Source organism: Jaculus jaculus, chromosome 1 (genome assembly GCF_020740685.1).
Source record: "Jaculus jaculus isolate mJacJac1 chromosome 1, mJacJac1.mat.Y.cur, whole genome shotgun sequence".
Lineage (NCBI taxonomy): Eukaryota > Metazoa > Chordata > Mammalia > Rodentia > Dipodidae > Jaculus > Jaculus jaculus.
In genome coordinates, this window is record NC_059102.1 from 35,851,334 (window position 1) to 35,879,117 (window position 27,784).

The 27,784-nt window shown below is 42.4% G+C and overlaps 1 protein-coding gene across 2 annotated transcripts in view; it reads left to right on the top strand.

Moving 5' to 3' along the window:
• Window positions 1-27,784, top strand: part of LOC101608951 (dynamin binding protein) — a 133,225-nt gene that overhangs the window by 14,061 nt on the left and 91,380 nt on the right. Inside the window, exons 1-3 of one of the 2 annotated variants that reach the window (XM_045152056.1) lie at window positions 22,966-22,985; window positions 24,935-25,089; window positions 27,391-27,513. In XM_045152056.1, the coding sequence (XP_045007991.1) occupies window positions 24,945-25,089; window positions 27,391-27,513 (268 nt within the window). In that variant the 5' untranslated portion in view covers window positions 22,966-22,985; window positions 24,935-24,944. Of the gene's footprint in view, window positions 1-22,965; window positions 22,986-24,934; window positions 25,090-27,390; window positions 27,514-27,784 lie in introns of those variants that run through there. The other variant, XM_045152050.1, reaches the window with a different exon arrangement.

The following is a 27,784-nucleotide window of genomic DNA, read 5'->3' on the forward strand; positions in this document are numbered from 1 at the left end:
GTAAAGCCAGATGCACAAAGTGGTGCATATATTTGGAGTCCATCTGTAGCAGTTAGAGGCCCTGGCAGGCCCATTCGGTCTCTGTATCATTCTGTGCTTTCAAATAAATAAATAATAATATTTAACCCCCCTCCCTTTCTCTCTGTTTTGTCGAAACAAGGTGTTGCTATTGTTGTCCCGGCTGGCCTCACACTTATGGTCGTCCTCCTGCCTCAGTCTCCCTAGTGCTAGAATTTCAGACACATCCCATCATTTTCATTTTTTTAATGGGTTTGGGGGCTGGAAAGATTGCTTAGTGGTTAAAGCACTTGCCTGCAAAGCCAAAGAACTCAAGTTCAATTCCCCAGGACCCATGTAAGCCAGATGCACAGGATGGCACATGTGTCTGGAGTTCATTTGAGCTGCTGGAAGCCCTGGTGCGCCTATTCTCTTCCTCCTTCCTTCACCTTCCCCTGCCCCGCCTCTTAAAATTTTTTCTTGCTCCGTGGGCCATATTTTCATTTATTAATTCAGATTCAAGAAAAGTACACATGTTGCCTTTAGTATGTCTCTTTCTTAAAAATAATATTTATTTGAAAGAGAGAGAAAAAAAGAGTGAGAGAGCTTGAGCATGCAAACAAACTCCAGTTGCATGCATCTACCACTTTGTGAATCTGGTTTTAAGTGGGTACTAAGGAATCAAACCCAGGCTAGCAGGCTTTACAAGCAAGTACTTTTAACCATTGAGTCATATCCTCAGTCAATATTTTTCTTAAGTAGCTTTAAATTTGTAAGGTCTAGGCTAGGGAGGTTGCTCAGTGGTTAAAGGCACTTGCTTAGTTTATAAGTTCTGTTTAGGTTTAAATTTAATATTTTTATTTATTTGCAAGCAGAGAGAGAGGAGAGGCAGAGAGAATGGATGCGCCAGGACCTCCAGCCACTGCCACTTTGTGCATCTAGCTTTAAGTGGGTACTGGGGAATTGATCTTTGTCCTTTGGCTATGCAGGCAAGCACCATAACTGCTAAGCCATCTATCCAGCCCTAAATTAAAAATGTTTGCTTCTAATTTGTCTATTGAAGAAATGAGTCCTTTGTTCCATGATTTCCAACATTCTGGATTTTTGTTTGTTTGTTTGTTTGTTTTTCAAGGTAGGGTATCACTCTAGCCCAGGCTGACCTGGAATGCACTCTGTTCTGGATTTTTTTAAGACCTTGACGTTTCACTGTTGTCTGTAGTGAGTTAGCTTGTGCTTTGCCCTTCTGTCTGCTGATCACCAGAGACGGTTTCAAGTTTCTGAGGCACCCATAAATAGAATTCACTGGCCCCTATAGTTTGGTTTTACCCTGCGGTCATTTCTTAGGAGAATTCCCAAATGTCCCAGGTGGCAGACAGTGATGTTATCTATACCAGACCATCTCTGTTTAAGCACATTGTGTCTTGGAAGACATTTTATGACTTCAGTTTGGCAAGGCAAAGTTTCCCTCTTCCCTGAGCTAGGGGACCGAGAGACGTGCTGTGGCTTCCTTCTGTTTCACGGTGCTTGTTGCTTTAAGGATTTCTGGGGCCCAACGCCAGCATCTCCGTGGGATATTATTGTCTTACACTGTATATCTGCTTATCAGGAAGAGCTTGAGAAGCCCTGGAGGGTCAGGTAAGAGGAGCAAGCAAGGGTTTACACTGGAAACAGACTCTGCTCCAGTTTGTGGCCGTCCTGGATTCGTGGGCAACTCACAGGGCTGTGGGTCGTAACAGTCATGCAGAGGGTTCTCGAACCTGTGGTTCTCAGTGCCCATGGTTCTGCCAGTGCCTAGTGTCTGAACAGTGAAGAAGTCCAGTTTTGTTTTCTTTTACTTTTCACTTTCTTGCCTTTATACACTCATTGCCCATGATGGTTCTCTAGGGTCACGAGCCAATATTAAAGAAAAAGCATGAAAGCTGCCCAAGTTTGAAGCTGGGTTTAGATTATTTGCTGACTTGAAGGCTGTAAGAATAAAGTATCTCAATGTCATTTTTGTTTTTTTTGCTTCTAGTTTTAAAGCCACATGTTTATCTGGGCATAGTGGCACATGCCTTGAATCCCAGCACATGGGAGGCAGAGGTAAGGGGGTCACTGTGAGTTTAATGCCAGCCTGGGACTACAGAGTGAGCTCCAGGTCAGCCTGGATTAGAGTGAAACCCAAGAATAGAAAGAGAAATACAGTCAGAGTTTATTATAACCATAATTACCCTTTTGTTAATGAGGCTAGTCATTTAAGAGGTGTGCCATGATTAAAACATTGACCAACAGTAAATTAGGACTGGGGATATATTTTAGTGGCTGAGGTCCTGTGTCTCACACATGAGACCCTGCGTTTAATCCCCAGTATGGAAAAAAGCCAACACTACAGTAAGATTAATAAAACTCCTGGAAGTGAACTTGACCAATAAGTTAAAACTTATTTTTATATACCATAGATGGAATTCAAGCCTGGGCAGTGGTCTCTTCTTGTGACTTGAAATACTTTAAAATATAATTATTATTCACAATTAAGCTCTTGGCTTATTGATTGTTCTCCCTTACAGTGATGAGTGAACAATAAAAACAAACACTTCAGGTGGGCAAGGTAGAATGTGCCTATAATCATGGAACTTGAGAGGCTAAGGCAGGAGGATTGCTGCAAGATTGAGTCTACTCTTGTCTTCATAGCGACTTGTAGGCCAGCCAGGGCAATATTGTCTCAAAAAACAAACAACACTTTCTGAAGCCGGGCATGGTGGCACACACCTTTAATCCCAACACTCGGGAGGCAGAGGTAGGAGGATTGCTGTGAGTTCAAGGCCACCCTGAGACTACATAGTGAATTCTAGGACAGCCTAGGCAAGAAAAAAACAAAACAAAACAAAAAAACCCAAATCAAAAACAAATAACAAAAAACCAGTTTCTATTCACACCTAATTTAATCAAGGACAGCAACAACATATGTAAAATATAGTGTATGTGGAAAGCAGCCTGTGGCCATACGGTAGTAATGTATATTGTAGTATGCTTTCTATTTAGTGAGAACAGTTATTCTGCTGTGTTTCAGTTGCATATTTGAATGTGTTTTTTGTTTTTCCTGCAGGCAGAAGGATGAGCATGTACAAAGGTACTTGTAGCCTTGTGGAGAAATGCTATTATGTTATTTTGGTGAAGCTAGAGATTGGGGTATATGGTAGGAAAAGGGTGTCAGGAAATGAGGTCAAACCTGTGGGGAAGGCCCAGATCTTAAAGAACTGTGTCTGATCTTGGGAGGAGTTTTACATACTTCCTGCACATGATGGGTGGAAGAACTTTAGGCTTAGGAAAGTATGGAGTTTTGCTTTTTCAAGGATGTTCCTGGCTGTAGGGTGGAAAACAAGGCAGAGGTAAATGAGGCTTGTGGGGAGCATGCAGGAAGCCCTCAGAAAGGCTGGAGCAAGTAACAAGCTGATGTGCTTAAAGGATTTAACAGCAGAGCCAAAAATTTTCCTAGAAGTGTGGGACATTTTTCTTGAAGAGTAAATTAATTTCACCCTTCTTCTATCCCTGGAAGGTATTTGGCAAAGATTTTCTTAAATTCACATGTGCAGATCTCCTTTGTACATGGCTGCCAAACCCACGTGGGTCTGTTGTGAATACATAGCTCATTTAGGGCTTAGAGTGGAGGAGGGTGTCTCTTGCTCTGTCTTCATGACCAGTAACCACAGACGCACATCTCTCCCTTCCCAGGAAGACAGCAGCAGTTTTGAGAAGTTGGTCCTCTTCCTCTTCCTCTTCCATCATCAATGTTCTCACAGATAACATTTTCTGAATACCATCTGTCTGTCAGAAAGTATTTTAGTTGCTTGCCCACATTATTAGATTTAATACTATCACATCCTATGCAGTAGATTATTACCTCACGTTTACAGATGAGGAAACTAAGGTTCACAAGGGTTTCCTTGCCCAGGGTTACATAGCTTGACAAATGGTGGAGTCAGAAATGAAACTATGGGGGCTGGGGAGATGGTTCAGTAGCTAAAGGCTTGCTTGCAAAACCTGCCCAAGTTTGAGTCCCTAGTACCCATGTGAAGCCAGATGCACAAAGTGGTGCATGCATCTGTAGTTCATTTGCAGTGGCAAAATGCCCTGGTATGCCCATAATTATGTCACACACCTGTAATCCTAGCATTCAGGAAGTATAGGCAGGAGGGATAAAAGCCATCCTGGGCTACATGCATGAGTTTGAGGCCAGTCTGAAATACAGGAGACCCTGTCAAAAGGAAGAAGAATAAGGAGGGAAGGCGGGAGAGAAACTAAAGTTCTCCCGCTTAAGAATATGAGGTCTGTTTATATAGTTATTAGTACAACTTGGTAGCCAATATTTTATTATTTTTTGTTTGTTTTCTTGAGGTAGGGTCTCACTCTAGCCCAGGCTGACCTGGAATTCACTGTGGAGTCTCAGGGTGGTCTCGAACTCACAGTCATTCTCCTACCTTTGCCTCCCGAGTGCTAGGATTAAAGGTGTGCACCACCACGCCTGGCCAACCAATATTATTTTTAATTTTAAGTTTGCTCTTTGGAGTAGGAGATTAGTCTATTTCTGAGGTGAAGAACATGCCTAGCCTTGAAGTCAGTCCCCAGTGCTGAAAAATAAATAAATAAATAAATAAATAAATTTTATGTAGCCCCAATGAAAATCCACTTAAGTCAAAACCACTGCTCTCCATTTCTATCCTGTAGCATGTTTAAATTGCAAATATGGAATGTTTACTAAAGCACAAAACTCAGGCAAAACTTTAGAGGCAGAGTGGAGGTAAGGAGCAGATTAGGGAGGCTATTTAAATTTCTACCTTTTTTTTCAAGGTTATCTATTCATAGCTTTCTCTTTTTCTCTCTCTGTCTCTCTTGCGCGCGCGCTCTCTTTCTCTGTGTGTGTGTGCATGCGTGTGTATGTTCATGTCTGAGTGCAAATGTGTGCATGGCACTTGTGCGGAAGCCAAAGGGCATTTTCAAGTGTCTGTCCTTACCTCCCACCTCATTTGAGGCAGTGTCTCTCATTCACTGTTCTGTTTGCCAGGCTCATGGCCCGGGAGCTTCCCACTGATTCTTCTTTTTTATTTTATTTTTTAAAATATTTTTTTAAATTTTTTATTTATTTCTTTGAGAGTGATGGGCAGAGAAAGAAAGAGGCAGGTAGAGAGAGGGAGAGAGAATAGGTGTGCCAGGGCCTACAGCCACTGCAAATGAACTCCAGACACATATGCTCCCTTGTGTATCTGGCTAACGTGGGTTCTGGAGAATCGAGCCTGGAACCAGGGTCCTTAGGCTTCACAGGCAAGCGCTTAACTGCTAAGTCATCTCTCCAGCCCCCAGTGATTCTTCTGTTTCCACCCTCTTTCTCACAGTAGGCATGCCAGGCATACAGGTAGATGCTGTAGTATCTGACTTTAAGTGGAGTCTAGGGATCTAGGCTCAGGCACTCAGTGCTTGTACATGATCTGCAAGTCATCTCCCCACCCACAGGACATTCAATTTTAAAATAGATACTCACATACAATAAAAGCCATTCCTTTAAACTATATAAGTCAACGGCTTTCCAAATATATTGCCAAAGTTGTGTAACCATCACCATTGATTCCAGAACAATTTTATCACCAAAGGGGACCCAGCGTTCATTAGTAGTCATTCCCATTTCCCCTTCCCTAGTACCTTTCGTTTTAAAACCTATTAAATAACACAACATTCCAATGCTATGAAAAAGATTTGAGAATACTAATACAACGTCCTCCCCTTTAATGCAGATAATAATAATATAAATAATGATAGCAGCTAACACCTGTGGAGTGCTTACTCCACATGAGGTGCTTTGCCTATACATTAACTCATTTAAATTTCACTGCAGTCCTATCCTATTATCAAACCTGTCTTATACGTGAAGAAACTAAGAAGTGAAGTGTCCAGGTTTCAGATCCTACACTGTAACAAGGGATGGAGCTGGGATACAAATCCAGCTTGTCTGGCTCTGTAGCCTGTGCTGTGAAGTATTACATATGTCTTAAGCTGATTATGTTTCTATTTAAAAGTTATATGAAGTCAAGAAGACCACATATTGTATGAGTCCATTTACTTGAAATGTCCAGAAGAGGCAATCTATGTAGAAAAGTAGAGTAGTATTTGGCTAGAGTCAGAGGGGAAAAGGACTGTGAGGAGAAAGATGAAGTGACTACTAGTGGACGTGGAATTTCTTTATGAGTTGTTGAAATAGTCTACATTGATTGTGGTGATGGTCACAAACTCTGAATATGCTGAAATCCATTGTACTCTAAATGCTGAGTTGCATGGTGTGTGAAATATGTCTCTGCAATTCTGTTTTTTTTTTAATTTTTATTTTTGTGAGAGAGAGAGGCAGTGTACATGCTAGTAGCTCCTTCCACTGCAAGTGAACTCAGACGTGTGTGTCATTCTGTGCTTTGGCTTTACTTAGGTCCTGAGGAACTGAACCTGGGCTGGCAGACTTTACAAGCAAATGCTTTAACTGTGCAGCCACCGCCCCAGCCCACTCATTCTGCTTTTGAAAAATGACCTGCGGACCTGAGAAATGACTTGGCAGCTAAAGGCACTTACTTGCAACACCCGACAGCCTGGGTTCGATCACTTGGTACTCACATAGAGTCAGATGCACAAAGAAGCACATGTATCTGGCATTTGTTTGTAGTGACAAGAGACTGGTGTGCCCATTCTCTCCCTCTCTCTCTCACACACACACACACACACACACACAAACACACATGAATACATAATATTTTTGTTTATTTTTATTTATTTATTTATTTATTTATTTATTTGAGAGTGACAGAGATATAATAAGGCAGAGAGAGAGAAGTGGGGGAGGGAGAGAATGGGCACACCAGGGCCTCTAGCCACTGCAAACAAACTCCAGATGTATGCGCCACCTTCTGCATCTGGTTTACATGGGTCCTGGAGAATCGGGCCTTAAACCAAGGTCCTTACAGGCAAGTGCTTACCGCTAAGCCATCTCTCCAGCCCAATAAATAATATTTTTAAATAACCTGAAGATAAACCAAGATGATGGTTTTCCTTAGGATGTCTTGCCTTCATTTGAAAAAAATCTATATATACACATAGGCTTGTTTTTTCTTTTTTTCTTTTGTTTTGTTTTTGAGGTAGAGTCTTGCTCTAGCTCAGGCATTCAGGCTGACCTGGAACTTACTCTGTAGTCTCAGGCTGATTTCAAACTCACAGTGTTCTTCTTACCTCTACCTCCTGAGTACTGGGATTAAAGGTGTGTGTCAACACACCAGGCCTGACTTTTCCTTTTTTATTTGAGGTATTTGGTCACTTTGTTGTTTGAGGTAAGGTCTCACTCTAGCCCAGACTGACTTGGAACTCACTCTGTAGTCTATTCTTGTAAGGCACTAATACTCCTCCTGCATTAACCTCTTTTGAGTGCTAGGATTCCAGATTTGTACCACCATTATCTGGCTTGTGGAATAACTTTCAACCAGTGCTAATTCCAACCACTCTACTTGTCTAATTAGAAATTTTTGGGTGCTCCCAAATGGCAAAACACACAACAAAAACAAAAAGTTGTGGAGCCGTTCCTCCTTTACCTGGCAGTGAGGCCTTTGAGACCCCATGCCATCCTGTGGGACGCACTCACTGGCGGTCATGTGTGAAATATTTCAGTGTCCAGCCATGCGTCCTGCAAATATCTACAGAGGGCTTGCTGCATATTAGGCAGTGCTCCAGGAGCTAGTTGGACATCAATGAATAAAATCAGCAAAAAGAATTCCTGCCCTGTCGAGCATACAGGAGGTGGGGATAGTTGGCTGCATAGAAGAACTGTCATTTAAATTGAATCCAAAAGGAAATCCTTTACCCTGACCATGAGAATTCCATGCAGTTTGATAGAAGACTGTGGTCCACAGCAGCTTGTCTGATCCAGGCTAGGCCAGGCTCAACCCATGAGCTTCCATTTTGGTGCAAGCCTCTTTCTTTATCCATGTCTTCATTTTAGGGTCCAGGCTGACAGACAGGGTCCCTCCATCCCACGGCATGCTCTTCTCAAGGCAGATCACAGGAACACAAACCATAAAATATGCTGAGAGTCTCTGCTTATGTCATCTCCACAGATATTGTATTGGTCAAAGGAGGTCACATGGCCAAGTCCAACAAAGTGTGACAGGAAAATATGCTCTGTACACAGTGGGAGGCACTGCTCAATTGTACGGTAAAGGGTATAGACATGTAATTCTACTGGAGTAGCAGCTCAGCCTTCTAGAATATATAGGCACAAGAAGTGTGAGTGAGCTCTGGTGCTCAGCGATTCATTGATCCTTGACTTGTTTTAGTTTTATGTTGTTAGTATGAAATGTTTTGCTGGGGAGGGTTTCAAAACAGGGTCTCACTGTAGCTCAGACTGACCTGGAATTCACTATATAGTCTCAGGGTGAGCACAGATTCATGGGTGATCCTCCTACCTCTGCCTCCCAAGTGCGGGAATAAAGGCATGCACCTCCATGCCTGACTGCTAGAATGCATTTTAATTCACAAATCTGCCATGTTCAGACTGTGTCATTTGCCTAATTCACATTTGACCTATTTTAACCTCTCCCCTTTCCTGGCTCCCGGGCAACAATTTTAGGTATAATATGCACCTTCTTTCTTATACTCAGCGGTATTACAGAAATCCCTGGTCTGTATGAGACTATAAAGCTGGAGAAGCTGTGTCTGTGCCGTAGTGGTTGTCTCGTAGTCTTACAGAAAAGCCTGCCATTCATATATGTAAACTTAAGAGTTCAGAGACTTGTTTTTTTTTTTTCTGTTGCTTGTGTGTGTATTATGTGTACAGTGTATGTGCATGTATGTACATGCATGCGCCCATGTGGTGCTCTATGCACTTGGCCTGAGGCAAGCTGTGATTGCCTGTGATGACTGGAGTGGAGTATTGCTGTCCTGCTCCACTGCTCTTCTGCCTAGTCTGATTTGAGCCAGAGTCTCTTAACTGAATCTGTCTTTTCCTACCGTTTTCTTCATGAGCTCTGGGGAGTCTCTGGTCTTTGCTTCCCTATGGAACTGAGGTTACAGAAGTGCCTGGCCAAGGCCAACTGTTTATGTGGGTCCTGGGGTTGAACTTGAGCGGTCTCTCAGGCTTCCTCAGGTCCTCGTGCTTACAGAAGTGCTGTTAACTGCTGAACCATCTCTCTAATCACCAGAGAGGTTGTTAAAATTAATTTTGGGGGGGGCTGGAGAGATGGCTTAGCGGTTGAGCACTTGCCTGTGAAGCCTAAGGATCCTGGTTCAAGGCTCGATTCCCCAGGACCCACGTTAGCCAGATGCACAAGGGGATGTATGCGTCTGCAGTTCATTTGCAGTGGCTGGAGGCCCTGGCGTGCCCATTCTCTGTCTCTCTATCTGCCTCTTTTTCTGTCTCTGTTGCTCTCAAATAAATAAATAAAAATAAACAAAAAATAAAATAAAATTAATTTTTTTGAAGCAAGCCCAACAGCATGGCCTTGGTTTTTTTTTTTTTTTGAGAGAGAGAGAGAGAATTGGCATATCACCGTAATTGAACTCCAGACAGGTGTGCCACCTTGTGCACTTGTGCAACCTTGTGTGCTTGCATCACTTTGTGTGTCTGGCTAACATGGGATATGAAGGGGAACATGTGTCCTTAGACTTCACAGGCAAGCCTGAGACTAAATTCCAGGTTAGCCTGGGCTAGAGGAAGACCCTATCTTGAAAAACAAAAAAATACATATATATACAAAGATTGATAACCATCTAGCAAGACTTAAGAATAAAGGGAGAAAACACAAATTTCCTACATTATTACAAATCATACAGATATCACAGGGCTAGTAAAGAAAGATTATGAACAATTTCAATTTCCTATCAGTAAATTTGACAGGTGGACTTAATTCAACGTCTTGAAAAATATCATCTATAAATACTGAATCAGCAATCTTGAGTCCAGTGGAGTGAGTTGGGTGAGAGGAGACAATAGAAAGCATTGAAAAGTGATTATGATCAAGTTGCATTACATTCACGTATGAAAATTTTCAATAAAAAAGGTTTTAAATTTTTAAAAAGAAAAAATAGTAATCTCATAGTCAAGAATTTATACTTACTATTTTGGAATACATGTTTTCTAGCTTTTTCAATGTGTTCGTTGTTTTTAGGTTCAAGAAAAACAATATGATCTCAAAAATAAAATAAATAATAAAATGATACCAATCTTGACATTTTTAAAAATAGAGGAGGAAGAAATAGTTTTCAATTAGTTTTATGAGGCTAGCCTAACTCTTTAGATTTTTTAAAAGGTATTTTTATTTATTTGCAAGAGAGAAGGAGAGAGAGAGAGACATCAAGGGTGTTCTAGGGCCTCTAGCTGCTGCAAACAGACTGCAGACACAGGCTCCGCTTGGTGCATCTGGCTTTATATGAGTACTGGGGAATTGAACCTGGGCCACCAGGCTTTGCAAGTGAGCACGTTTAGCTGCAGTGCCATCTCCCCGGCCTCCGCTGGCTTGTTTTTCTAAAGGTAAAGTAAAATGGCACACGGAGCCAGAACACAGTCGTGAACCCCGACCCCCGGCCCTCTTAGCACATGTCTGGATGCGAGCTGCCTGGCTGGCCCAGAAAATGACTCAGGTCTCTAGGACATAGCTAACTGATGGTCAGTGGTTTTATGTATATTTTTTTGACAGTGCTGGGGATCAAATCTATGTCCTCATATGCTGGGCCATATTGCTACCATTGAGATAGTCCCCAGCCTGCATTTGCTTTTTGTGAGGCAGCTAGTATTCAAGCTTCTGTCAGCTGTCGGATGTTGCTGTTGTTGTCTGTATCAATCCCGTAATACAGTTGAAATACCTGTTTTGTTCTGTGCCAGGGCAGTCTATAATATCTCTTAACCTGTTTCTACCTTGATCATATCACATTGTTACCCCACCCCTTACCAGATTCACAGGTGGTTTTATTGCCCTCCTGTCCTGACAAAGATTTCACTTACGTGACATGAACCTGAATTTTAAGCACGAATTTCCACATACCACAGGAAAGATAGACTTTTCTTTCTCATATTACACTTTTGGGCTCACTCTCCCACTCACAGCCCGGGCCCTGGTACATGTCAGACTCACATGTGATGGTTTTCTGTTTCCCCATCAGATGTCCTTCTTACTGTCTACTTCGGCATCTATCTGGGGCTGCATACTTTTCCTTTTCCCAAAAATTTAGCTTAAAGTAATTGTAATCATTTTTCTTTCTTCCTTTTGTAGGGAGCAGCCATGTATCATTCTGATATTGTGAATGGTGGTGTATTTTATCAGTTGTTACTAATAACTGCTAAGGAACCAAAACTTAACATCAGAACCTGAATAAATATATCTGGGTGGAGACTTTGAAATGCTGTCACAGGGGAGGGGAAGGAAGGGAAGGGTAAGGGAAAGGAGAGGAGGGGGGGGGAGGGGAGGGGAGAAGGGGCATGCCAGGGCCTCCAACACTACAAACGAATTCCAGATGCATGTACCACTTTGTGCATCTGGTTTTAAATGGGTACTGGGGAATTGAACCGTGATTATTATGCTTTGCAGGGAAGTGTTTTAAGTAAGTACTGAACCACCTTTCTGGCTTTATTATTTATTTATTGGTTTTCAAGGTAGGGTTTCACTGTAGCCCAGGCTGACCTGGAATTCACTATGGAGTCTCAGGGTGTCCTTAAACTAAGGTGATCCTCCTACCTCTGCCTCCTGAGTACTGGGATTAAAGGTTGTGTGCCACCATGCCTGGGCATTTTTAAAAATTTTTATGTATTTGTGTGTGTGTGAGAAAGAGAGGCAGGAAGAAGCAGACAGAAGGGAGTAAGTATGGGTGCATCAGGACCTCCTGCCACTGTAAATGAACTCCAAAATGCATGAACTACTTTGCGTATTTGGCTTTACGTGGGTACTGGGGAATTGAACACTGGGCTGTCAAGCTTTGCAACTTAGCACCTTTAATTGCTGAGCCATCTCTCTACCCCCACATATGTTTTTTTGAATAAGTAAACAAGGTATGTTTCCTTTATGTTTTGGGAAGAAGGGAATGGTTGGCTATCCTGTGTTGGGACATTAAATCATTCATCTACACCCTCATTGGATGTACTACATCTTGTCATGTTCCCTTGTTCACTTTAAATAGGAACTACAGAAGATCCCATGCATATATGTTTCTAGGTAGTGACTGACTTCTATAAAAGGCAAGTGATCTTTTTGTTGTTGTTTATTTAAACCACACATCCATTTTCCATGGTCTTAGATGTTGGTGCTTTTTAAAAATGACCTGAATCATCTACCCTGAGAATAGTCTCAGATACTTTTAACTCCTACTGGAGTTTGTTCTCTCCCATTTCTTCCCATCAGAATCTTCAGTTTTCTTAATTTTTTTTTTTTTGATTCTTTCTTCCAAACATAGGCTTGAGGATAGAGAAATTCCTTGTATCTTTTAAAATCTTCTGAGGCTAAAAATTAGCTTGCACTTGAACAGATAGACAAGGAAAAGAAGCATGATGCCTGCCTCACAGATCTCTGTAACATCTGTCCTCATTGTTTGGAACACTATGTTAGGACATTATGTTAGCTTCTCTGGAAAAATGTCTCCCAATTGCCCGTTTTCATATGTTTACTGTGCTCTTATTATCTGATGCCACACCCTGAAGTTTCACTTTATAGTTTCACCTTAATCTGCACTTGTGCAACTGCTGTCCTATGGATGTCTGCACATTTATCAAATATGCACTGGAGGAGGAGTGGAGTTGATAATTTTAATGTGTTCTTAAGCTACTTAACTCAGACATGCCCAATTTAGTCATAAGTCAGTGGTTTTTAATTTCCGCCCATATGCAAGATTGGTGTGTGATTTAAGAAAAATTAATCTGAGAATGCTTAGGGAACTTCCAAGTTAACACATTTGAAAATCTTTCTGTCTTTTGTTGTTGTTGTTGCTGTTTGTTTGTTTTTTGAGGCAAAATCTCACTCTAGTCCTGGCTGACCTACAACTCTCTCCGTAGCCCAGGCTCTCCTTGAACTCACAATAATCCTAACTACTTGGCTCTCCCAAGTGCAAGGGTTGTAGTTGTGGGCCACCATGCCCAACTCTGAAAATGTTTCTTTTAAAAATATTTTTGTTTATTTACTTACATATTTGTAAGAGACAGAAAGAGAGAGAGTTGGGTGCACCAGGACCTCCAACCACAACAAATAAATTTCAAACACACATGCATCTGGGTTATGTGGGTACTAGGGAATCAAACCTGAGTCCTTAGGCATCACAGGCAATCACCTTAACTGCTAAGCCATCTCTCTAGCCTGGAAAATGCTTCTTTCGCATACATTTCTTCAAATGTTGTAGAACTCAAAATATTGTCATGGGACTCCCTCCATCAGTACAGTTCTGTTAAGAAGACAAAATTGATGTGACACTATATAAGCAATTTCTTTAAGAAAAATAGCCTTCTGGGGAAAGGGCTTAGCAGTTAAGGCATTTGCCTGTGAAGCCTAAGGACCCTGGTTCAATTCCCCAGGACCCAAGTAAACCAAATGCACAGGGGACGCACATGTCTGGAGTTTGTTTGCAGTGGCTGGAGGCGCTGGTGTGCCCATTTTATCTCTGCCTCTTCCTCTCTCTCAAATAAAGAAATAAAATATTTAAAAAGAAAGGAAAGAAAAATAGCCTTCTAGGTGTGGGATGGAAGCTTTATGTTAGTTACAGTTGCTGTGGGAAGCAGGGGTGAGGGTAGGGGGTCCTGAAGCCTTTTTTCTTTAGATTCTGCATTGGTCAAACAAAATAAGCTGAGTATTTTACAAGGAGCACCTCTAACTGCTGAGCAACCTCCCTAGCCTAAGGACCTGGGTATTTTAGTTGAAGGTTGTTTGGTTCAAATTTTGAGGACCCTTCCAGGATTGATAGAAATTTTGACACATATTCTGCTGGGCTGAGGCTGCAGTCTTCCTCTTTGGGGACAAGTCTGAGATATGTCAAACATTACAATAGAAATCTCAAGACATATTTTGACTGCAGATTCCTTTAGTTTTCTAGGCATCTTGTCTAAGTCACAGCACGGTTCTCCTATGTTCTACAACACTCCTCGGGCTGCAAAACCAGAGCAGACGGGTGAGCAAGCAGGCTGAGGAGGCAGGGAGCGAGGCCATGCAGCGGAGGAAGAACACAGATGACCCTGCAACCCTGCCCAGCCCTAAGGGGATGCCACAGAGGAGGAGCTTTTACTTTCATCCTTGGCAGTTCTTTGAGGAATCTCCTGGCAGCCACTGCTACCCTTCTGTCCAAAGTCAACTTCGGTGACATAAACCAGTGGAGGAAATGCTGTTCTCCTAGCTTCTCTCATTTCCTTCCTTCCTAGAGCTGGTGTAGACTCCGTTTTCTGACACCGCTGATCTTTCCCGGCTGAGAAGAAGTTGTACTTTTAGTCCCATGTTGTCAAATGTAAGAGAAAAAATATATAGTTACTTTCGTGGTTAAATATTCTCACTGCTGCCACTTGAAATCTTTAAAATGAATTCTCATTCCTCAAAGGTCATGATTTCTGTAGAGTTCAGTTCTAAACCATGGGAAATCTCAAGGTGTTCTCTAAAGCGTACTCGGGGTGGTCACAGGCAAGGGGAGCCCATGGCCTGCTGCCTTTCAGTCAGGGAGACCCCTTCAAGAAGTCTGTTCTGGAAGAATGTAGAAAGTATCACCAGTGCTTCCTCAAAGAATTTACTGGCTAGCTGGGTGTGGTGGTGCACACCTTTAATCCCAGCACTCGGGAAGCAGAGGTAGGAGGATTGCCGTGAGTTCAAGGCCACCCTGAGACTGCATAGTGAATTCCAGGTCAGTCTGGGCTAGAGTGAGACCCTACCTCGAAAAAAACCAAAACAATAATTTACTGGATAGATTTGGGGTGGGAAGTAGACATTAATATTTTTTAGTTTTTGTTGTGATTTTTGAGGTAGGGTCTTGCTCTGGCCCCAAATTCACAGTGGTCCTCCTACCTCAGCCTTCTGAGTGCTGGGACTAAAGGTGTGCACCACCACACCTGGCCATCTTTTAAATATTTTTTAAAACCTTCAAACTTTGTATGTCAGGCGTGCTTCACTTGCATTTACAGCAGCAGAGTTGGGAAGCTCTCTCTTGACTCCCCGCTCTCATTCTGTTCTTGCATAGTGCTCATAGATCTCTAAGAACCCTTTTGCATTTGTGTGTCTTGGTACCCAGCCGAAAGTACACTCCAAGCCGGGAATTTGAGATCTACTTGGAGATAGCTGTGGCCTTTGATGGGGCAGCATAGCCAACTCACAGCCCAGGAGGGTGCCCAAACCTCTGCCTTTAGCTTCCTTGCTTCCACTGTTGACTGAACCCAACCAGAAGCAAGAAGCAAGGGAGGCCTGGAAGGTAATGCCTGTGTGTCGCTGTAGGGCACACAGCAGGTCGGAGGACAGAGGGCTGATGTTCAGTGTCCTCAGTGTGTACTGAGTGCAGACCTTCACCCCAAAGTCCACACTGGAAATTATTTATTAAGCTGGTTGATAGCAGTGTCTGTCAGGGTGAAACTATAGTTTATGACCTCAGATTTTAATAGAGTATGTCCAGACTTGTAAATATGCTGCTTACTAAAAATTACCAGTTTCACAAACTTACTTTCATATTCTGTTATTTTGCATGACACAGTTTTTATTATAGTGAATGCATATAACATGAAATTTACCATTTTTTGTTGTTTTTTGAGGTAGGGTTTCACTCTAACTCAGGCTGACCTGGAATTCACTCTGTAGTCTCAAGGTGACCTCAAACTCACGGCGATCCTCCTACCTCTGCCTCCCGAGTGCTGGGATTAAAGGCGTGTGCCACCACACCCAGCAAAATTTACCATTTTAAGTATGCCATTTTACATCATGAAGTAATTTACATTGTTTTGCAACTGTCAGTACTGTGCAACTCCAGAACCTTTTCATTTTTCCAAACTGAAATGTTGTACCCATTTGACACTAGCCACCTTCTCCCATTCCCTCTACCCGGTTCCCCTGGCAACCACTGTTCTTTTTGTCTATATGGGTTTGACTGTTCAGAGCACTTCAGACAGTACTTGCCCTTCGCTGTCTGCCTTATTTCACTTAGCATAATGTCTTCAGGATTCAACCATGTTGTAGCATGTGTTATTCCCCCCTAGTCTGGACAGTATTCCATTGTATGCATTTACCATAATTTGTTCACCTGTCTGCTGATGGATGTTTGAGTTGCATGACATACAGTGTAAAATTTTGTTTTTGAATGTTTTCAGTAATGTATCTATTGGCATAGCTTTAAGCTTTATGTACCCAACCTGATGTCTCACAAATCTAAAAGATGACATAGAAACAAAGGCTAATGGAGCTGAGATACTAACAACTGGGTGGGCTCGAACAGGAGATGTGGGCATTACTTGAAGGAAATAGCAGATGCAAAGCATTTAACTATGTAGAAAGATAGGAAATGGAGTGTAAACCAAGAAATGAGTTCTGGGCAGCCCCTGCACATTCTAGAAAGCATGCTTTTACTTACCACATCCCTAGCCAGAGCAAAGACCTTTTGGATTGAGCAGAACTATTTAGTGGGACTACATAGGACAAGGAATGGCATAGGACCAGGTTACAAAACGTGAAAGTGTGCTACGGCCAGACAAGTTTAGAGATATGGAATTAAATTTGATTATTGGCTAGATTGTCTTGGTCTTTAATATATTAGTATTTTTATGCACTTCCCAGAGGGAATATGGGTCATAGTGTTTCTCAAGTTCACAATGACCACGGTGCTCTTGTAGTTTGAATGATAAAGATTATCTTCCTTGGGAAAGGAATGGGCAGGAAGCTGAGCTTCTTGAGCACAGGGATTGTACCATCTTCCACACATCTTGAATACTGCTGGAATGTCATTAAAGCAAAACTGAGTTAAGAAGTATTAGTTATTAAAGTGTTAAAATGCCTTTGGATTGGGGCTGGAGAGATGGCTTATCAGTTAAAGCGCTTGCCTGTGAAGCCTAAGAACCTGGGTTTCATTCCCCAGAATCCATGTAAGCCAGATGCATATGGTGGCGCATGCATCTGGAGTTTGTGGTGTCTAGAGGCACCATTCTCTTTGTCTGTCTGTCTGTCTGTCTCTCTTTCTCTCTCTCTCTTTTCCTTTTTAACAAAAATATAAATAAATAAAATAAAATTTAACAAAAAAGAAAATGTTTAAATATATTGGACGTCATTTATCAAACAGTAAAAAGAATATGGGGCTGGAGAGATGGCTTAGTGGTTAAGCACTTGCCTGTGAAGCCTAAGGACCCTGGTTCAAGGCTCAACTCCCCAGGACTCACGTTAGCCAGCTGCACAAGGGGGCGCACGCGTCTGGAGTTCGTTTGCAGTGGCTGGAGGCCCTGGCGCGCCCATTCTCTCTGTGTCTTTCTCTGTCTCTTTCTCGCTCTGTCTGTCGCTCTCAAATAAATAAATAAAAATAAACAAACAAAAAAAAAGAAATCATTTTAAGTTTAACCCCCTTCCCCCAATGAATGGATAAGACCATCTGCCTCTGGGACTAGTGTTTAGGTTATTGAAGAGTTTGTTTTCCTGAAGAGAGTAGACATTCTGGGACAGGGTTGAATTGCTCATGACAATAAGGAAGAGTCTTAATGCTGTTGTCAGCCCCCAACATGATTAGGGAATAACTCTCACAAGTACTGGGGTAAAGGAGCAATCCAGTGATTAACCTGGAAAGTGGAAACAAGTTTCTATCCTGCCTGAGAATATGATTGACTCTGTTTGGCTTGATAGATATTTTTTGAATATGTTAATAAATTATAAAACAACAAAGACTTTGAGAATTCTTAGCAACCAAAAATATGTAAAAAATTGACATTTAAGACAAGATTAATCAAGTTCACTGACATTTTAGTAGGGAGAAACTTTGACTGAAAGGAGAAGAGGAAAAACTGTGAACATGCCTGAGCACATCTGTTAGCTTAGCACTTGGGAGACTGAAGCAGGAGGATTGTCATGAGTTCAGAGACAGCCTGGGCTACATAGTGAGTCCCAGGCCAGTCTGGTATATAGAGTGAAACCCTGTGTCAAAGAAAGAAAGAAAAGAAGGAGGAAGGAAAGAGAAAGGAAAGGAAACAACCACCAACAACAAAAAGTATGACCAACTGGGCATGGTGGCACACAGCTTTGATCCAGAACTCAGGAGGCAGAAGTAGGAGGGTTGTTATGAGTTAGAGACCAGTCTGGGGACACAGAGTGAGTTCCAGGTCAGCGTGAGCTAAAGTGAGACCCTGCTTTGAAAAAACAAAGTAAGCATGCCCAAATTAGGTGGAAATTTTCTTTTGATTATTTTGAAATACATCAAAAATGGATATTTGAAATTCTCCAAAAATAACAACTTGATATAGATAGTATATGGTAAAATAACCATAGTCACATGTTACTGGTAGATAACAGGGATAAAATTGTCAAACCCTCACTGCTTGCAGATTTACATAGCACAACGTTGGCAAAACAAAGGAAGGAAAATGGAGGCCTGGAGGATTTTGAAGGAAAGACCAATGAAATTTAAGAGATGTGATGTTTTGTAGTAAAAAGAACATGAGCCTGGGGGTCCATGGGCCTGAATTCTGATTGTGGATTTGCTGTCTGTTATCCACAGAGACTAGGTGATGCTTGGTGGCGGTGCCGGCATCTGAGCCTTGCTCAGGCTCTGGCACATTGCGTGGTGGCTGCTGGGGCGGAAGCTGTTCTCGCAGGTACAGCTGCGCATAGAGAAGGGAGGAGTCTGAGATTCATGCTCGGCCCCGACGAGTTATGAGACACTGCTGCTGGTGTCATACATAGGCAAGCTGGAAACTGAAACTGTGACAGAGGGACAGTTTAATTTTAGCTAAGTGGAACTAGAGCTTTTGCTATGAAGAGTTGCGTTATTTTCATAAGGTTCAGTAAATCATTTTCTGTGCTGAAACTACCGTATGTAGGTCACTGGTCAAAGCAGTCAAAAATCTCTCCCTTCAGAGTTTATGTTCTAAAACGGGTTGGGGATTTAAAAAAAAAAGTATTTATTTATTTATTTGAGAGACAGGGAGAGAGAAAATGGGCATGCTAGGGTCTAAACAAACTGTAGCCCTATGTACCACTTTGTACATTTGCTTTACGTGGGTACTGGTGAATTGAATCCAGGATGTCAGACTTTGCAAGCAAGTGCTTTTAACCACACTAAGCCATTTCCCTAGCATCCTTTCCACCCACCTCCCCACTCCTGCCATGGTTTTCTTAGATGTAGGTACTAGGGATTGAACTTGGGTCCTCATGCTTATAAGGCAAGCATTTAGCTAGCTAAGCTACCTCTCCAGCCCCTGAGATACATGTATTTCAAATGTGGAGTAGCTCTCTGAGGTGGAAACAGGCACTCACCAGAGGGAAGAAGGTGTGGTTTCCCTGTCAAACTTTTCTGGTGCCCCTGACACCAAGGCATAGGGGCAGTAATTTTTCTGCCTTCCCTCAGACTTATCTGTCATCCAGTTTCCCCTGCAATCATTTTTACTTCCACCTGGAGTTGGTGGCACAGCGTAGAAGCCACTAATGATTAAGCTTCAGAAATATATGTTCTGGCTTCTGAAATGCCCCCAACATGAGTAATGATCGTTGCTTCCTACAATTGTGTTCAGAGCAGGGAAGACTCAGGTGGAATCCATCATAGCATTTGTAAAGCAGGGGACGTCAGTCCCCACCTTCTGGTCTCACATGAATCATGTATTCAACAAGGCTGTGACTTCTGCACCCTTCTAGGGTGTGTTTCTCAGCAATTACACACTCATTCCAGCAGAGTTGGAGGTCAGTAAACGAATTTATTGAGCCAGATTCTCCTCTGCCTCTGAGTCATTTTCTGGAAGAATGAAAAGGTTCCAAGAAGCAATGTTAACTCTTTCAGATCACAGGACTAAAGTGTAAACTATCAGTGGGTCTTATGCTGATTCCTTACTTAATGGTTTAGATAATGAGGCATATAATTTGTCATATAGAGAGAAAAAATTGAAAAAATATACTTTACGAAGGGAAATAAAGGCTGGAGAGATAGTTCAGTGGATAAGGTGCTTGCCTGCAAAGCCTAACAATCCAGGTTTGATGCCCCAGTACCCACATAAAGCCAGATGTGTAGTGGCACATGCATCTGGGGTTCATTTGGAGGAGCTGCAGGCCCTTGCATGCCTACTCTCTCTGCTTGCAAATAATATATATGTATATATATATTTTTTTAAGAAGGGAAATAAAATCCACTTTGACCCAACCCTGAGAAGTTGTTTTAATAACATATAGATGGCTAAGAGATATTCAAAATACTATGTTTGGTTTTCCAAAACAAAAAGGCTTAGACAGCGCCGTTATGCAGAAATTTGACAATCCAGCAACTTCCGTCCTCTGGATGACAGCTAGAAAGTAAGAAAGGGGCCTCAAAGCTCATGAAAAATAGCTTGAGAAACTCCCAATACTAACCTGTGTCCTTTACCACCGCTGCCGGATGTGGAATGACTGGCTGCCTGTCAGGTAGAGCTTGTTTGCTTTTATTTACCTGGGAACTTTAGTAATTTTGATGAGGTGGTCATCCTTCCCCAACAGATTGTGAACACGGTCTTGAAGTAGGTGGAAAAACTGATTGAAGAAATGGACTGAAAGCAGAGGCAGGCTGACATAAAGAGAGGAGGGTCTGCAGTGTGTAGCCATGTGGTACTGCTTCTGTTACAACACAGTACAAGAATGTATGGCCTTAATACTGAGCTTGCATCCATCAGCCAGAGTGAATCGTGTTTTATGGAAGAAGCTGGTGCCTAATATGGCTTGTTTTATTTTGCTTTGGTTTGAGACAAGGTCTCACTCCAACCCAGGCTGGCTAAAATCTCGAAATCCTCTTGTCTCAGCCTTCTGAGTGCTGGGATTCCAGGCCTTCACTAACCACTTAATGTGCCTATTTTTTTAATGATGGTCAAAATTAATCATGTTTTGACATGTTGCATTGGGAAGTTCTATAGTGCTTATCTTCTTGAAAATCGCACATTGTCTGGTGATCAGTGACCAGATTTGAGCTTACAGTTGATTGTGGAAATGGTGCCAGTCACGGCCTAGGCGCTTTCACATGGCCAGCATACTAGTAAAGCTTTGGTGACAGATTCGGATTCCCATCCCATCTTCGACTTATTATGTGACCTTGGGCAAATGCCATCACCTGTCTGAGCCTTTGTCCTCATCTGACAAATGGGAACCAATAATATCTGGCAGGATTGCTGTGAGGACCCAGTGCAGGAAGAACATAGTACAATGCATGTATATTAAGCATTATCATAATTGTTCTATCATTATAATTGGTTACTATGAAAGTATTTATATCTCCACTTCTTAAGACAAAGAAATAAAGAGCAGAGAATGTAAACTAATAAATAGTAGAACTGGGATTTGAACCTTGGTCTGTTGGTACAGAAGCCCAGTGCCTTGCAATCACATTATTCTGTCTCTTCAGATTGTTATTATAATTAGATTTTTTTTGTGTGTGATACTTGAAGAAAATCTAAGGGGCTATGGTATAGCTCAGTAGCAGAACACTCCCCTAGCAGGCATTAAACCATGAGTTCTATCCCCAGCATTGCAAAAGAAGAGGGGGAGGGAGAGAGAGAGAGAGAACCAAAGTCTTAAAGAAAAGTTGTGGTAGGAAGAGTGTGGGAAATGTACTAACCACCACTGCTCTTTTGTACTGTGGCCTGCATTACTTAAAAGAAACAAAAAGCTCAGCCATGCTTGGTGGTGCATGCCTTTAATCATAGCAACTTGGTAGGCTGAGGTAGAATGATCATGGTGAGTTTGAGGTCAACTTGAGTATGCAGAGTGAGTCCCAGGTCATCCTGGGCTACAGTGAGAACCTGTTTTGAAAAAGAACAGCAACAGAGCCAGGTGTGGTGTGCCTGCCTTTAATCCCAGCACTCAGGAGGCAGAGGTAGGAGGATCACCATGAGTTTGAGGCCACGCTGAGACTACATAGTGAATTCCAGGTCAGTCTGGGCTAGAGTGAGACCCTGCCTCAAAAAACAACCCCTCCAAAAACAACAACAAACACCTCCCAGTAACACAAAAGTAAGCTGCCTTTACCCAACATTTTATTGGGATGTATGATTAAAATACCCATTAGTACGCTGAACTATTTTACTAGTTACCTACTACATTTTTCACATCAGTGTTTTTTCAGATAATCAACTGAATAGTTATAGCCATCTTTTCCTCCCTCCTGGCCACTAGGTACTTGTCCTTTTTGATGTGGTGGAAGTTATATGTGAGATAAAAGTATGAATTTGGGGGGCTGGAGAGATGGCTTAGTGGTTAGACACTTGCCTGTGAAGCCTAAGGACCCTGGTTCAAGGCTTGATTCCTCAGGACCCACGTTAGCCAAATGCACAAGGAGCACATGCATCTGGAGTTCGTTTGCAGTGGCTGGAGACCCTGGCACACCCATTCTTTCTCTCTTTTTCTATCTGCCTCCTTCTTTCTCTGTCCATCTATCGCTCTCAAATAAATAAATAAAAATTTTAAAAATATTTTTTTAAAAAATATGAATCTTGGACTATAGAGATGGCTTAGCCATTAAGGCACTTGCTTGCAAAGCCAATGGACCAAGGTTTGATTCCCCAGGACACACATAAGCTAGATATACAAGGTGGCACATGTGTCTGAAGTTTGTTTGTAGCAGCAGAAGGCCCTGGCATGCCCATTCTCCCCTCTCCCTCTCCCTCTTTCTCTCTCCGTCTCTCTCTCTCTCAAATAAATAAATAAAAACTATGAATCTCCATTTTCAACCCCAAAGGAGTGCTTGAGGGGAATAAGAAAAGCAGACTCGGGACCTGACCAGCCTGGAGATCTTCAACTGCCCCTGTGAAGACCTAGGGAGAGTGAGCGCTGAGCATGGCTGAGTGTTGCCAGGTGGACCCAAACATGCAACCCATGTCCCTCACTTTCTAGAGCGTAAACACATCCTTAGGTCTCCAGCTACACACGCTAGGGTAATGGAGCCATCATCTCATTACAGGCTTTGCAAGCAAACACCTTTAACTCCTGAGTCATCTTGCCAGTCCCATATTGTCCTAATCTTTAAAATTATTATTAAGAGTGAATGAAATGTCCTATCTAAAAGTTCCTGTTTTTTTTTTAAACTTAACTTTTTTATTTTTAATTATTCATTTGCAAGAAGAGCGAGAGAGAATGGGTGCACCAGAGCCCCCTGCCACTGCATATGAATGACAGAGGCATGCACCACCATGTGCATCCAGCTTAAGTGGGTCCTGGGGAATCGAATCCAGGCCATCAGGCTTTGCAAGCAAGCACTTTAGCATCTGAGCCTGCTCTCCAGCCCCTTTCTGTATTTTTAATGCTATGCTGTTTTTTCTTTTTCTTTTTGAGTCAGGGTCTCACTCAAGCCCAGGCTAATCTGGAATTCACTATGTAATCCTAGGCTAGCCTCAAACTCATGGCAATACTCCTACCACTGCCTCCTGAGTTCTGGGCTTAAAGGCATGCACCACCACACCCGGCTTAAATGCTATATTTTAATTTATTTTATTTTTTATTTGAGACTGAAAGTGAGAAAGAAAGTGGGAGGGAAGGAGGAAAGGAGGGAGAGAGGGAGAGAGAGAGAGAATGAATGAATATGAGTTTAGCAGGGCATTCAGTCACTGCAAACAAACACCAGATATATGCACCACCTTGTGCATCTGGCTTACGTGGGTCCTGGGGAATTGAACCTGGGTCCTTTGGCTTTGCAGGCAAGTGCCTTAACTGCTAAGCCCTCTTTCCAGCCCTAAATGCTATATTTTAAAAGAACCACATTATTTGGTACTTGGCACTTTGAAAAGCCTATGTTTATAGACTTAAAACTTTTTAGTCACTCTGAAATTTGAGGATTTCTTTTTTTTTTTTTTCGGTTTCAGAATTACTTTGAAAAGCAAATGAAAATATAGGACAAAGTGATTATTTTTGTTTTGTTTTGTTTGTTTTTCAAGGTACATCCTCACTCTAGGCCAGACTGTCCTGGAATTCACTATGTGGTCTCAGAGTAGCCTTGAGCTCACAGTGATCCTCCTACCTCTGCCTCCCAAGTACTGGGATTAAGGGCATGCACCACCATGCCCAGTTCAAAGTGATTATTTTTAAAGAAATAGATGAGAAAGTTCTTTGATTTTTTAATTAAATACAAAATATGAATTTATTTGCTTAGCTTCAACCTTAAGTATGTTTATATTGTAAGCTTTATCTTTTCGCTTGTGTGTGTGTGTGTGTGTGTGTGTGTATTCGCACACTGGAGGGGGAGGGCAAGTGAGAGCAGAGGATATAGTCAGGCCTCTCCTCCAGTCGCTCTCCATCTTGTTTTTTGAGACAGAGTCTCTCTCTTGAAGCTCGAACTTGCCAATTCCAGTAGACTAGCTACTCTGGGGACAGTACTGTCTCCCCCTTTAGAGAGCTGGGATTGCAGGCAGGCCCTCCCAGCATTCATGTGGGTGCTGGGGATCCAAATGCAGATCCTCAAAAGCTCTTTACTGACTGAACCATGCCCCCAGCCTCACTTGGCCTTTTTTGAAAATATGCACGCACATGTTCGTGTGTGTGTGCGCCCATGTGTGTGGAGGCCAGAGGGCCACCTTGGGTGATGTTCCTCAGGAATGACATCCACTTTTTTAGTTTTATTTTTTTGAGGTAAGGTCTCTCATTGATCTGGAGCTTGCCAATTAAGCTGGACTGGCTGGCCAGGCCCAGGCATCCGCCTGTCTCTCTGTGCCCTGTGCTAGGATCGCACAATGCTTTCTCTTTTGCTGAAGCAGATTTAATGGTCACCTTAACTATCATTGCTCTCTGTTTCTTTTGACCTTCTTTTCCAGGCTGTGCAGCATGGAGACTGGCTCAGTGGTTCGCGCCATCTTTGACTTCTGCCCTAGCGTGTCAGAAGAGCTGCCACTCTTTGTGGGAGACATTATTGAGGTGTTGGCAGTGGTGGACGAATTTTGGCTTCTGGGGAAGAAGGAGGATGTTACAGGTAAGAGGTCCACGATTCCTTCTGTACTGGACAGATCATAGTCCTTCCCTTCCTTCCTTATTCAAATAAGGGTTAAATAGAAGCCCAAGGTGGTAATTTTAAGAATGTTAATGTGGGGCTGGAGAGATGGCTTAAGGTTAAGCGCTTGCCTGTGAAGCCTAAGGACCCCAGTTCAAGGCTCGATTCCCCAGGACCCACGTAAGCATAAGGTGGCACATATGTCTGGAGTTTGTTTGCAATGGCTGGAGGCGCTGGTGCACCCATTCTCTCTCTTTCTCTGTCTGTCTGTTGCTCTCAAATAAATAAATAAAAATAAACAACAACAGCAGCAAAAGAATGCTAATGTGTCTTCCTTGTGTGCTCACACTATGGTTCCTGCTGTGAGGAGAAAGCTTCTGTCACTGGTTCCTCTCTCAGTGATTACTCCAGGAACTCAGTGGTTAGACAGCTACCCCAGCATAGTTATCTGCCCATGTCTCTTCCTCCCCAGTCCTTTATCCTTTGTCTTCAGTACTATTGTCTCTCTTCTCAAAATATGCATTATTCCTTTCTTCAGAGTTCCTGTTATCCAATGTAGCATTTCATGAGCAGGTTTGCCTCTGGTTGATGGAATGTGAGGCTCTACCTCATTTCCTCTGGCTGTCTCCCTTTACCAGCTCCCACTCTATCTTTCTTTTCAGGGGAGCTTGGTTCATCTTGTTCACCTCTTCCTAGATGTGTGGTTGGTACTAATTAATGAAAGCCACCCTCTACCGTGTATGATGCTACCTCCCACATTCCATGCTTTGGTTACCTTTCTTTTTCTTTTTTAAAATATATTTTTATTTATTTATTAGGAAGTAGAGAGAGAGAGAGAGAGAGAGAGAAGATACAGACAGAGAGAATGGGCATGCTAGGGCCTCAGATGCTACACACAAACTCCAGATGCATGTACCTCTTTGTGCATCTGGCTTTACGTGGATACTGGGGAATGAACCTGGGTTGTTAGGCTGTGCAGACACGCACCCTAACCACTGAGATATCTCTCCAGCCCCCTTTCTTCTATACCTTAAAATATATATTAACACTGATTTCTTTCATCACCCATACTAGGAAAGGGGAGACATTATCTCTACATAACCTGTAGCTATGTTAATACAGTCTTTCATTTGCACACATTGTGAAAGTCTGCGTTGGAGTATGTGGCACTGAGAGCAGATGCTGTGGACACTTAACCTACTTCTGGGAGATAAGTAGATTATTTCCCAGTAGAAGTGATATCTCTGCTGAGGCAAAACTGATAAGTAGGAGTTTAGGAAGGAGAGAGAATTACTTGTTCAGAGGCCCTGCAGTGAGCGAATGCAGACGAACTGAGGAGACATCAGTGAGGCACCATGTGGTTGAGTAGCAGGTGGGGAGGGAGGGAGGAGCAGAAGCTACTGTGTGGGACAAGGGTCTGCCAGGGAAGGAGCTGAGGTGACAAACCAGGACAGTGCTTTTACATGTCATATTTGTAGCTTAGCAATCTTATGGCTACCCTTTGAAGAGTGATGGGAAGGGGCCAAACTGAAGGCAAGGGCCTGGGGAGACTGCTCAGCAGCTAAAGGCACTTGCTTGCAAAGCCTGACAGCTGGAGTTCAGTTCCCCAGCCACCTACATAAAGCCAGACAGGCATTTGATGGCAGCAGCAAGAGATCCTCGAACACCCAAACACATGTGCACGCTTGTGTGTGTGTGTGTGTGTGTGTGTGTGTGTGTGTGTGTGTATGCTCACACACACATATAAGTAAGTAAGTAAGTAAGTACAAAGACTGAAGACAGAAAGGCAAGCCGGGAGGTTGTTTCATTCAGGTGACAGGCTGTGATAACGCACACCAAGGTGGGTGGATCCAAGAGATATTTCTTGTTCTTAGTCCCTCCAACTGGCAGGCTGTCTTTCTATAACCACCTTTGAAAACCCCATACATCTTTAGGCTGGAATGTTATTTCATAAAAATGTTCATGTTCTTCCTGCCCTTTCTGAACTTCCCCAGCAGTTTGTGAGGTGTTGGGACATGGATTTCAGGATTCTCTTGTTACATACATCTTAATAGATTTTCAGCTCTTTGCTAGAGGGGCATCAATAAATGCTTTTTGAATTATGTTCCCTGTTTTCTGTGCCCTGCCCTTTTTCACTGTCAATCCTTTGATTACTAGCACTAATTCAGTTTTCAATTCAGAGTCTGTAAATGAACTCAGAAAAAAGTTTATACACAGACAGAAAAAGAAACTTCAATATTAAAAGAAAATTCAGTTCTCAGTATGTCTGCTTTTATTTTTCAGGACAGTTTCCCAGCAGCTTTGTGGAAATTGTGACCATTCCCAGTCTAAAAGAGGGAGAGAGGCTGTTTGTTTGCACCTGTGATTTTACATCTCAAGAACTGAACAGTCTTTCTCTCCACCGAGGTAAGCTGGTCATCAGATTTGAAAGAAAGGGAGCTGGCGTCTGTCTTATCTGACAATGAGGTCTTTGTAAAAGTTTTACACTTGGCTAAGATCTGGAAAGTCCTCAGCAACACCAAGATAATGAGGACAGCAATAATGCCTGATATTGTTGAGAATTTTTTTTATAGTTTTCAGAGTACTTTCTCACATACATAGTCTCACAACACAATTGTGAGTATTAGGAACTGTCTTTAATAAGTAATAGTGAAGTCCAAAGTCTTAGATACAGGTG